Consider the following 12944-nt stretch of genomic DNA (forward strand, 5'->3'; position numbering starts at 1 on the left):
CCAGCTGTTTATCTCAAGTTAAATATCAAATTATACGACTTCTCAGGAAGTCGTATAATTTGAAAGAACAAACAACTGAACTAAAACAAAATTTGGTTGTAAATCTTTATTAATAGAAACACATTCTTTCTGAAGGACTAAAATTCAGTAGTGTAAGATCCATGACAGCTTGCACTAGGTACCACAATTTCACTGATGAATACATATGGATTTCATAACAGAGGTTTAAATGCCCAGAGAAGAAATCAAAGTATGAAAGTGATCCTTGCTGTTCTGTTACTCAGCTAATTCAACCCTTTCACATACTTCAAACATAGGTACAGTGTGTGCTAAGTGAAATATTGTGTAAATAGTGCTCAACTCTCCTGAGTAAAGTAGGCTGTGCTTCTCCCAAAGAGAAGTTGTATCACGCCTCTTGTTGACAGAACACAATTTGTGAAATGCAGCATGGAGCTTGTACTGCTTCTATGCTAGTCTCCTCATAACACTATTTCATTTACAGTAACAAGCACTGGGTCCATATCACAAACCTTCTGCTGTTTGTTACTTTTAATATATATAAAATAATTTTCTGGAGGGTTCATATTGTTTTACAATAGAAAAAGATAAATAGTAACATGGCACTAAGCTAATCTCAGCTTGTGTCTGTTCTGGATTGCTGGCATTGCTCTGCAGTGCCTGGGGCAGTAGCAGTTGGGAAACAACCTGTTCATAACCACAGTGCAGTTTGAACTAAACTTGCTGTACCTTTCTAAACTGGGTTAAGGAGGCCAGAGGAATCTGGGATCAGCTACAGGAGGCTCAGTGTGAAGAAGGATATGCTGAAATAAAGTCAACTGAGCCAGAGGTTTCCAGGTGAGACAGCAGATGACCTGAAATGTGGGGGGAGCCTCTCTCTGGTGGTGGTGGTGGTTAAAGCAAGCAAAGAGAAAAGGGTCCTTCAAACCCTGTGTGGGACCTCCCTTACTAAGATTTGATATGTGCTATCTAAATAATACAGTTTATTTGAGCCCCCTGTTCCATCCCCCCAGGAGCCAGCCAACCATACACACCAACTTCTCTGCTGCACCCCTAAATGCAGGTAGAAGAGTGACTTTGCTGCCTTGCTGAAGGCTGTAAATACAGGAGCCACAGCCCTGCCAGGATGGATCAGAGGGGCCCCATGTCCCATGAGAATTCCACATTCTCCCTTTGCATGGGTTGGATGGAGTTCTGTTGGGGTTCACGTGCCAGGAAAGCTGGTACCTATGTTCCCTTGTTTTGTTACATTTCAGTGCTTGCTCTACCAACCAGGAAAGCATTTCTGCCCTCAGTGGCAGCTTCCTTTCCCTAATGACTGGACAGGATGTGTTGCTACAGGAATACACATTGCTATGGTCCACACAGAGCTCCTATTCTGTTAAGGCTCAACTAGAAACAGACTAAGTTGGTAGCATTTAAATCAGCATTAGCTACTTCCAGTTTTAATTCTGTACCATCAATAATGCTGCAGAGAAAAGGGGGAGTATATACTGAGCAAGTTTATCCCAGTGGTTGATAAACACCCAAACACTGCACAGTGGCCTCAGACTGTGCCTCCTCCTGCCACCAAGATGCCTCCCAGGAACAGCACAGGCCAGCAAAGAGCATATCCCACATCAGAAGCCCTATCTGCATGCAATATTGAAAGAGCAAATCTCCAATTAAAAGATAAACACTATTTCTAGTTAGTGCTGCTCCACTGATTATAAGCATATCATATGCAGATAATAGGATTTCTTTCTAATATGCTGGTTGACAGGATACAAGTTTAAATGTTCAATGGTAAATGCCATGCATAGATGATGGAAAGGGAACAAAATCCAATATAAGGGAATGTTACCTGAATTCACTATGAAATCATGAAATCTAGCGTGGTCATTTCATTTTACAAAATTCTTGAATTACAGTGAGTAAAACCGTAAGAATTAGAGGCTTATCTTGTCCCCAAGTGAGATAAGAAATCATTGCAGTCTTGCTTCACTTCATCTTTCTCTTCTTTGGTCCAAGGTGCTGTTTCCTTTGCTTGTAGAGGTAACGGAAGTTTACAAATACCCCTGGAAAGGAATGAAGTGTTTAGGTAGGACATCACTGCGTCTTTTTATGCTAAATGGCTGTACCAGATCTAAAGGAAAAACAACAGATCCCAACTAACCCAACCACCACACAACAAAATAAATTATTTAGGGGTGTGTGTAGCAGTGAAAGCTAATGCAAGTGTTTTCTTGCTGGCTGAGGCAGGAGTTGCTGCACAGGCTGTTTGGCAAAGAGCTGCTTAGAAGGTTTGTTTGTCACCTTTAACAAGTTGTGACACCAGCTGTGCAGATCTAAGGAGGATGAACCAGGTATTTCAGAGTGAAACTCAACTGAAGGGTGGCTTTAAGCAATGTCTGTGAGCAGGAGAAATCTAGTGAAAGTTCAGTTTAAAATTCTCGGTTAGATTGTGGGGAGTTGTGGATACCCAGCGTGGGTGTGGGTACCAGGAAATTAAATTGTGTTTACAAATGTTACACCAGAAACCAACTATGTCTCAAGCAGGTTTTCTTCTTTAAATACACTATTTAAAGAGAGTTCTATATTGTTTCATGGGAAAACGTGATTTCATGTTGCATTTGTGATTATATTGCAACATTTAACCAAATTACTTAAATTTGAAATTATGTTAAGATTGCCAGTACACCACTCTAGAGCTCAAATACCCCCTAAAAGGTGAAACTAAGTGTACTATGGTTATAAACACATGTAAAAATTATTCCTTTGACCGAATTTTACACTGCTAATTTGTTACCAAGATCACCTTTTTGGAGGGTTAATCAGAGCTCATTGGAGGTATGTTCCCCTCCATCACTGACAAATTTACATGAACAATCCACAAGGATAACACTTGAACCTCAAGCAATTTTGTGTTGCCATGGTCCCCAAGATGCAGGAATTTAATTTTCTTTGAAAAATCAAGTTATTCAGGGGAAGCTTTTTATTTCAATATTGAGAAATAGAATTAAATACTTACCTAAAAACAAGGCTATAAGATATATTTGAAGCACAAATGGAAACTGGATTGTGACATTCAGTGGATTTGGCAATCCCAGGCTAAATTTCCCTGTTTCACTGAAGATTGGAATGGATTGAACAATACAGACAGCTGAAAGCAGAAGGCCACCATCATTACCAAGTACAGATAAAATATATAATTACCCAGCCCACACCAACTATTTCAGCATAGTCCCTTCTAATTTGCCAGTGCTGATTAATGACAGCAATTTTGAAGGTGTTGAACATGCAGAAGGGGGGGAAGCACCTGCCTGAGGGGGTGCAGCAGGGAACCTTCCTGGTGAGACTCTGTTCTCAGGCACAGCTGCAGCCCCAGGGCCTGTGCCAGCAGGATTTGCCATCCAGAAATACCCCCAGCACTGAAACAAGCACACTCCTCCCCTTGCTTGGTGTTGGGCAATGCCCAAAGCTCCTCCTGGCTCACAGACATGGGTTTGCAACACAGGAATAAGCCCCTGCCTGTCCTCTGCAGTCATTTACAAGATAATATCAAGACCTGGGAGCTGGTGTGAACCCAGGCCAGGCTGAGCAAGTCAGGCCCAGCAGACAAAGCTTTGGTTCAGCAGAGGGAAGTGAGCACTGGCCTCCTGTGCAGCCTGTTCTTGTTCAATTTGTTCATGAAACCCATCATTGCCTTTACTTGCCCCTCCAGAAAGGCAGTCTTTCCTCCAAAAGGAAGACTTTGCATCAAATTGAAAATAATATTTGATTCAGTATGAAAGACAAAATGCTTATATTTGGTTCACCTCAAAGCAAATCTATTTATCTGTTGTTCTATTTTACTATATTAAGTCCAGCTGCCAAAAAAAAGAAATTTAGTTATTTTCCCAGCCTTGAATTCATTATTTAGTAAACTGTTTTAAGGAGATACCTTCTGCCAAGCCCCCTAAGGGGTAGAGAGGGATCCAGGCAGTGTAACGGAGCCAGGTGAGTGGTTTCCATTCAATTCCAATGCAGGAAAGCATGTAATAGGGATACCTACAGTGTGAGAGAAACAAACACTTGAAAATGGAAACTACTACTAGAATTGGTCTTGTGTATAAACACTGTGTGCTCAACACAATTCCCAAATGACACAAGAATATTCAAGGCATTGTCCCTGTGGATGATGATGGACACACAATTATTGGGCAGTTTACAGAGCTCAGGCCATTCTGAACACAGGCATGAAGGCAACTCCTGGCTGCCTAATAAACCCTTCAAAACAACTTCAGTTCAAAGATAAAGGCCTCATTTAACAATGGAAATCAAAGCACCAAAGAAATAAAGCAACAGGGCAGTATCACTTTCAGACTCCAGCTCTGCCTTAGCTTTTGGCAGATGAAGGAAGGCTGCGAACAGTCCATGACTCAAGGACCCTCCGGGGCCAACTCTTCCAAAAAATACAAAGATCAAAATCTTCTTTCTTGGGAACAACCACTTTGTTCTGTGCACACTTGGTAGGAGGAAAATCCCACCAACCTGAACAGCTCAATGATACTCCAGAAATAAAATATGAAGAACACCACAGGTTTGCTCTGCATTTCCTCCAAGGTTCCAAGGATAACAAACAAAACAAAGTTTCTTCCGAATATCTGTTAAAGAAAAACATATGAAGGAACATTCACTCTTCATCAGAAGGAAGGGCAAGTCCTTGCTGTCAGAAACACAAGATATCTACTCCTCACACAGCACACAACTAACTCGGAGCTGAGCTGTGACCTGCTTCTTACAAGTAAGAATCTTGCCCTGTATTTAGGTACAATCCAAGGGATCCAGTCTCAAATCAGCCATCCTCATTTTTATGCACAACAACCACAACCAGGATAAAAAGGGCACTGGCACCAAATCAAAATCATGTACTTTTATCAGCTTCTTGCTTTTGCTGTCCTGCACTCCCTTACGCAGGTGATGGAAGGAGACAGACAGCCTGCCACAGCCAAGACTGGGAAGCATGGGTTCCTGCCTTGTGAATAAGAAATCCTCTAGTCCAGTGCCAGTGAGGTTGCATCACTTATTTTAGGAGAGTCTCAACACTTGTGTAAAATAAACATTTACTTTAAACATAAGAGCAAGGAGAAGAATTTAGAAATACAACCTGCACTACAGAAGGGATCAGCGGTGATTTGACCAGTCCTATTAGTGAATTCATGATCTCCATTAATGCCAGGGTCTGACAGAAATACATCATATCAGAAATAGTGTGAAATGTGTCATAGAAGGAATCTGTAAGACACAGAAAACCAACTGTTTTAGAGAACAAATGAATTTCCATGCTCAGGAAGCTGGTGCAGCAGCACAGCTTGTGATAACAGGATTCTAGCTGTATTTGAGAAAAACATGATGCATAATTACATAAGTTCTTTATAGGCCTTATCTTGAACTCACAGCAGCTGGGGCAGAAACACTGCTCCATTTCACACACAGAAGGATCAAGAGCTATTTCAGTAATTGCTTTACAAAAATGGCAATAGTGCTGTACCTCAACAGAATGGATTGTTCTTGCTTCAAAAACAAAATATTCTGTCCAGATCATTTTCAAAAACATTAACATTGCAGTCAGCGAGACATTTTGCTTCAGCTGATTTTGTTAGAAGTGATCCTGGCAGAGCACAAGTATCATTCACAGAGTACACAGCTGTGACTTACAAGGGGACAGTATTTTCCTGCCCTTGACACTTTGATGACCTTTGAAAGGCTTTCGTTGTGCTCTTTGGCATTGCACTCGTGGTTTAGTTCCTAAATATATCTCCCTTTAGATTTTGCCATTTAAAAGGTCTTAAAAACAACACTGAAAATCAACTCAAACCCTCCAATATAAATAAAATAGTGCTCATTACTTGCCTTTTCCTAAGATGAATAGTCGTACTGTCATGTTCACAAAAATCCAAGAGAATCCCAAAAACTGTACAAGATTATACATGATCAGGTATCCCTTCTTCAGGTGTTTGAAAGCTAAAATCAATAATAAACACATCAGGTGAGCAGAGTACAATGGTAAAAGAGCTGCAAACCAGGATTTCTGAGAATAAAGCTTATAAGGAAAAGGGAAGTTATTGATTGTGATAAAAGCATTGTTGGGTGCACTGGGGGTTCTGCTTTTGCCATCATCTGCCAGAACTCCAGAACTTGCTAGTCAGATTTTTGACATTCCTTGGAAACTTCAGTCCATTTTTATTAAATTTCTAATAGCTCACAAAGCAAAGATCCCCTCCAAGACACCCCAACCCACTCAAAACTCATTAAGAGTCAAGGTTCACAAAGTGTGAACAAATTTCCTAAATCCCACTTTACCCACCAAAAAGATGCAGTTACTTACGGTCTTTTGGGACTCTGGATTCTATTTTCATTTTGTTAATCTTTTCTTCTTCCTTAAGATGAAGGATAAGGTTTTAAAGACTTACTGTAATTAGCAAGTGATTTGTTAACTATACTACTGCAAAGCTGGTGGGTTTAAAACTCAGCCAAGCAGACAGTAGCTAGAAGGTTTAAATTTTCACCAGCATAAACCAGAACATTCATCATCCAGAAATTATAGTACAGTAAAAGCCAGAGGGTGTTAACCAGTTATCCTGCCCTCACCGTGTGGTTTGTTCTAGTAATTAGATGCTTTTGCTGAAAGAGCCTCTGCTTTCTGTGTTAATTCTCAGTTATGACTGTGCCGTTTCTTACATGATCCACCAGCAACCTGAGGAGAACAGAGAACATCCAGCCCAGGTTCTCTGCCTGTCTTTCTCAAAGCTCCTGGGCCTTGGCACTGCAGTGTCCCTCTCTGCTCCCTACTAAGCTCATGGCTGCAGAGGGGAACAGGGCAGTGTTTGTTGTAAAAGGGATTTGCAGGAATGTGGTCTGTTCAAGCCTTTTCCAAGTCCATCTTGCACCTCCCCACTCAGTAAGCTGCTCAAGCTCACCAGATGGTGGGAATGCACCAGCAGGGCCAGCCAGGGCTCAGGAAAGCCTCAGCAATCCCTGCTTCCCACACAGACAATGTCCAGGACTCGCTCCTTTGGGCTCCACATGGCAGAGTGACATGATCCTCTGTGGCTCAGCACACCAGGCAAGGGGCACATGCAAGGAGCCAGCCAGAGCCTCCAGTTCCAGTTCTAACCAGAAACGTGCCTATTTCCAATTCCCCACTTACAGTTTGAACCACTTAACTAAAAATGCAGGTGTTGAATGGTGGGTGCTGCTGCCTACTATCTGTTCCCAACAAACCTCTCCTCCAGAAAAGCACATTGGGTTGACATTCAGGCAGCACAGTCAGATCCCCACACAACACTCACCACAGCTGGCTCAGCGAGAGAGGCAAGAAAGGCTCCTTTTTGCAAGGGTTTATTCCAGCAGAGTATATCACATGTGGCTGAAGGGAACCCGGTGAGAAAGAAGGCAACCGCCAGTGGTTGCAACCACTAGGCAGCTTAAGAAGGGGAAGAGGTGGGAGGCGGAGATAAGGGCAGGGCAGAGGGGGTTGGTCTCCTTAGCCACCAGTGGTACCAAGCCAGTGAGGGGACAGGGAAAGGGGAAACCAGGGGAAGTCCATGTGGGAGTCTGTCTTTTCCCCCCCAAGGAGGACTAGTCTATGGTAAGAGAGAGTTCATGGGATGCGACACTTGGAACCAACTCTATATAGAACAGCAATAACAATCAGCATGCCAGGAACTCCTGGTAAATGAAGAGTGCAGGTTCAGGCACAGGAGAACAGCTGTCCTTGCTTTGTAAGTGGCAGCACAAGCTCCAGGTGCCCACAGGACTCACCTTTTCCTTCAGCTCCATCTCAGCATCCGACTCGTCCAACCAGCGGTCGAAATCGGGCGCCAGGAAGAGCGGGCGCTTCTCCTGCTTGGTCAGCCTCTCCCACCAGTTACTCTCTTTCTTCTGCACAGTGATGTTCAGCTGCCTTTGGGTCATCCTGCACACAGGCTGGGGGCAGACACACCAGCAGAAGTCCAATGAAACAAGCTCTGAGGCTGAGTTGGTAGCCAAGCTCCCCTTATCAAGGAGGCAGGGATGACACAACTGCTGCAGCACAAACGTCTCTCTGCCACCCAAGGCATGGAAGCAAAGGGCAGTCCAGTTGAAGATGGCAGCTGTGATGGCTGCATGACTTGATGAGCAGCCTGCCCATATCACAGCACCACTGCATCCCACCACAGAGCTGGCAGAGACCCCAGTGCCAGCCTTCTTAGACAGAACCCCTGATCCTGGCTTTACACCTTCTTGCACTTAGTACTGTGAGCCACCCACCTCCTGTAGCCAGCAGTAAAAATAACACTGCCAGCAGCCACAGGTACTTGTCTAAACAGGGACCCCATGTGACCCCTGCTGCACCGAGAGAAGGAGCTAAGAGCCTTAGGGAATGCCTGGAGACAAGGTGAGCTGACAGAGCAAGCAGTGTGCTCACTGCCACCCCACCTGCACAGTGGCAGCCCAGAACCTCTCAATCTTTACAGTCCATAGCATTGTCACCTTGGAGCCCCTGGCATTGTCACCTTGGAGCCCTTCTGACCACTGAGGCTGCTCCACACAGCACTGCCTGTCAGACCAGCTGAAACTGCTGCACAAGCTGCACTGCTAACAGAGCACATTACAGCAGCTCTGCTCTGTCAAGGCTGGCTGGATGCTCCTCAGACATCTGAAGGCTGCTGCTGTAATTTACAGCTACTACACCTCATCCTTGCCTGCCACAGGCCCCATTTCTCACTGCTGGCACCAGCAAGGGGAACTCATGCTGCACATCAAAACTAAAGGAGAAAAACCTGGACTGTGATGCTGCCTGGTCCTGACCATCTGTAGCTACACAGAGTTCAGTCTGTTCTCCAGTCTCTCCACAGTGACTCAGAGTGACAACTTTTGGAAGGAGGCTCTGCAGAGGCAAGGACTTGCCTTCCAGGCCTGGCTCACAGCAGAGCCTGTGTCTGCCAGCACAGGAGACAGGCACCTCTCCCACACTGTGGGCCAGGCCGATGATAAGGCAGTGACCAGACCCTGGAACCAAGAGCTGTTCACTGTCTGCCACTCCACACCTGGCAGGAGCCACACCAGAAACATGCCTGCTGACAGAGCCTGGAAATTTCCCCTCTGATGGTCTCCTTCCCTTCTCCTTCCCTTCTCCTTCCCTTCTCCTTCCCTTCTCCTTCCCTGCTGAGGAGCAGAGGTGAACAGTGGCTCCCAGTCTGACTGCAGCTATCCCAAACTCAGCCAGGAATAAGCAGCACAAATCCTGCCCCAGGAGCAAAGCCCAAGTTCTCCTGTGCCCCAGGCTCTGAGAGGTGGGGACAGACCTCACAGCCACCTGTGAGTAACACAGAGGGACAGCTCTTTCCACTCAGACTGCAACAGGGATTAAGGAAAGACTTCTCCAGCAGGAGCCACAACATATCACAGCCTAAGAAATCTGCTCAAGCCAGAAACACAAATTCTCCTGACTCTCTTTTGTCAAACTCAAAAGAAGCCATGAACATCACACTGACTGCACAATGTTCCCCCCGACCTCCAGTCAAGGTTGCATCAAACAACACATTGCCAGATTCTCCTGTTATTTTGCTGCTTTAAATCCTTTCAAAAACTTAAAACTGCTGTGTAACAAGTGACAAGCAAGTGCTTACTCAAGCTGGTCCATGCAAGCACCAGCTCCAGTGAGGTGATTTGCATTAAAACAAGACAATGGCACACAGGACTGCCACAGAACTGGCTGTTACAGAGTTACCAGAAAAATTAAAACAGTATATTGGGAACTTTGTGCACAGCCATTTCCCTTTCAAGTTCTTCAAAATTTACTTTTTCTTTGCAAGAATTATAGAAGTAAAAATACCTACTTTAGGTTCGACTGGCTCAAGGAATTCGATCTCAAATTCATATATGTTGTCTCCTTTGGCACCGTGACCCTGGGCTAAAAGACAAAAATTGACAGTCAGTGTGGCTCCACACTGCAAAGGATGCTTTGTACACAGAAATATTCAGCACTTACTCACAGCACTTTCTTCGTGCCTTCCTCAGAGGCAAGAGGAAACCACACAATTACAGGGAAGACACCAAAGCCTTCCTTGGAGGGGCAGATGCAGGAGTCAGCAGCTAAAGCTGCTGCAAGTCTGCACCACGCTGGAAAAGAGTCCCTGCTGCAGGAAGCCAGTGTGTCAAATTCCCAAAAGGGGGGATCAAAAGGCTGCTCACAGATAACTCGAATCCAGCAGAAAATCTCCTGCTGGGGGATCCAGCCTCCACACAACAGAGTACCCAGGGAGATGGGTGCTGCTGGGTGAGTAGGAGGGTGATGTGGGGAGTCCCTCCCAGCGGCAGAAGGGCACTTATCATGGTTTGTTATCTCCCACATTGATCCTGTCCCCGGAAGGGCTCCAAAACTGCACACTGTGTTTAATTCCCACCCTTCCACGCCGTAAACTGATCCCAAAGAGAACATGATGTGCAACACGCTCCTATCAAATGGCCTGGCTGTGGCTCACCAAGGAGGCAGCAGCTCCTAATGAGACATCTTAAAAAATTCCATGGTGCTGGAATGTGCATCTGTCCAGCTGCAAAAATCCCATCTTTCAGGGCTTTAGTTTCCAAATGGAGCACTAGTTCCTGATGTGAAGGCTTGATAAGAATTGCACACAAGGTCTTTGTGAAAGGAAAATTTGCTGTGAGTTATCTCCAGGGTTTGGCTGGCCCGGGATGGGAAGGATATATGGAAATTCCACTGGTATTTAAATATGGGGAGGTTGGGGTTTTCTTGTTAGATAAGATAGGGCCTGTTGTGGTTACCAGGGCTGGAACACAGAGGGCTGTGGGTGGGAATGTGGCGGATCAGAACATGCCCAGCACAGCGGCTCCTGCCACTGATGGGAGCCAGGCACCGCGCGATGGGGACAAGTGGGACAGCCCCGGAGTGGGGGCCAGGCTGAGACCCCCCGATGGAGCTCCTACCTCTGAAGTGCAGGACATTATCGGTGATGGTGATGTCCGGGTTCTGCGGAGGGAGAACATGCATTAGGTGACAGCTCACGAACCCGCGGGGGCCAGTGCATCCACCCGAGGGGGTCCCGCCGCCCGCACAGCCCTCCCCGGACCGCCGAGCCCCGCTGCCGCTGTCACCGCGGGGATCCGCAGGTGCGCCACCCCTGGGGGTCCCGCAGGTGTTCCCCGCCCGCCGCTGAGTCTCCCCCGCAGGTGAGTCCTTCCAGGTGTCCTGCAGGTGATTTCCCCCGCAGGTGAGTCCTTCCAGGTGTCCTGCAGGTGATTTCCCCCGGGGTCCCCCAGGTGAGTCTCCCGCCACACCCAATTCCCCACAGGTGTCCCCGCCCGGCGTTCCCCAGGTGTCACCCCCGGGTGTCCGCAGATGTCCCCTCCCGGGTGTCCCCAGGTCAGTCCCCCAGGTGTCCCCGGCTGTCGCGGCCGTACCCGGACGTCGCTGAGGTCCACTCGCAGGAAGAGCTCGCGGTGCCGCTGTGCCCAGTGCACGTGCGGCCGCAGGCTGGGCCCCGCCATCGTCCCGGCCCGCACCGGCCCGCGGCGCCCCCGCGCCTGCGCACTCCGACCCCCGCCGGGCGGGCCCCGCGCCTGCGCGCGCCGCGGGGGGCGGGCGGGGCCGCCATGGCCGGGCGCCCTCAGGGGTTCCGGGCCCTCCTCGGTGGGAGTCATCGAGCCACAGCGTCTGCTGGGCTGGGAAAACCCTCCCGGATCCGGTCTGACCATTCCCCAGCACTGCCGAGCCCACCGCTAAGCCGTGCCCTCACATCCACGCGGCTTTGAAATCCCTTCAGGATGCGGGCTCCACTGCTGCCCCGGGCAGCCTGTGCCAATGTTCAACAACGCTTTCTGTGAAGAAATTTTCACTGATATCCAAACTAAACCTCTCCTGGCACAACTTAAACCTATTTCCCTTGTCCTGTAGCATGTTACCTGGTAGAAGAGACTGACTCCATCTCAGCCATGACAGGAGAGGCAGATAAGAATTTAGCAAATAGCAATCCTGCAGCCGTGCAACCTGTTTCAACTCTTACACTGTCATTATTTTGTGCCCCAGGGCCTTCTGCTGGCCCAGCACTGGCACAGGCTGTCCAAAGAAACTGTGGCTGCCTCATCCCTGGAAGTGTTAAAAGCCAGGTTGGATGAGGCTTGGAGCAACCTGATTTTGGTGGCCCTGCTTATGGTTGGAACTGGCTGAGCTTTAAGGTTGCTTCCAACCCACGCGATTCCATGATTCTATCATAATAAGGCTAAAAAAGGACAGCATTGTCTTGTTCTTTCCAAAAAGCCCACCACTCACTCCTCAGCAGCTCACACAAGGGCCCCTTGCCCTTGGCCATCCTCATTCCAAGAGCAAATCCATCCTCCTTCAGCCCCATTCTGCCATGGCCTCTCCCCGCCTCAGGATTTTCCCTGTGAATCTCTGCTGTGGAGACAGCATGTCCCTGGCCCAGCCTGGCCCTGCACGGAGGATTTCACCCTCTGCCAGCCCCTGGTGCTGTGAAGCTACCACAGAACGTGGGGTGAGCTGTAGCAATGGTCCAAGAGGCTTTATTTGGGAACACAAACCCCACAGACCCTTTGGGGCAACGTGTGGGGAAAACCAGCCCTCAGCTCCCAGTGTTACCCGAGCTTCCACCTGCACATGAATTTAGGAGGCAGCACATGCAGAAAGTTATTTTTTCTGGTTTATAGGGGTTCAAAAACCCATTTTCCCTTGAAAAAAGGGACTGTGCTTTGCAAAGGGAAATTTGGGGGTAGAGCCATTGGATGGGGGCTCACAGCTCTCGATCGCGGGGTTGTTTTGGGAGGCTCACATTGCTGGAGGCTGAATGTGTTTTGGGGGTTCATTGCACTGGGTGTGCCCAGGGTTTAACACTTGTTATTACACCTGGGAATTTCTTTCCCCTGTGGGAAGCATATCAGTGTGG

The 12944-nt window shown here is 47.4% G+C and overlaps 1 protein-coding gene across 1 annotated transcript; it reads right to left on the bottom strand.

Moving 5' to 3' along the window:
- Window positions 1–91: 91 nt before the first annotated feature.
- Window positions 92–11599, bottom strand: HACD3 (3-hydroxyacyl-CoA dehydratase 3). Its single transcript, XM_054642052.2, has 11 exons — window positions 11446–11599; window positions 10972–11014; window positions 9864–9937; window positions 7804–7968; window positions 6368–6419; window positions 5893–6003; window positions 5147–5274; window positions 4531–4643; window positions 3941–4047; window positions 3029–3160; window positions 92–2075 (listed from the first exon to the last, which is right to left on the bottom strand). Exons 1-11 carry the CDS (start codon window positions 11530–11532, stop codon window positions 1999–2001), a joined length of 1089 nt encoding a protein of 362 aa, XP_054498027.1. The 5' UTR covers window positions 11533–11599; the 3' UTR covers window positions 92–1998.
- Window positions 11600–12944: the final 1345 nt, after the last annotated feature.

Source organism: Agelaius phoeniceus, chromosome 13 (assembly GCF_051311805.1).
Source record: "Agelaius phoeniceus isolate bAgePho1 chromosome 13, bAgePho1.hap1, whole genome shotgun sequence".
In the NCBI taxonomy this organism is placed as follows: Eukaryota; Metazoa; Chordata; class Aves; order Passeriformes; family Icteridae; genus Agelaius; species Agelaius phoeniceus.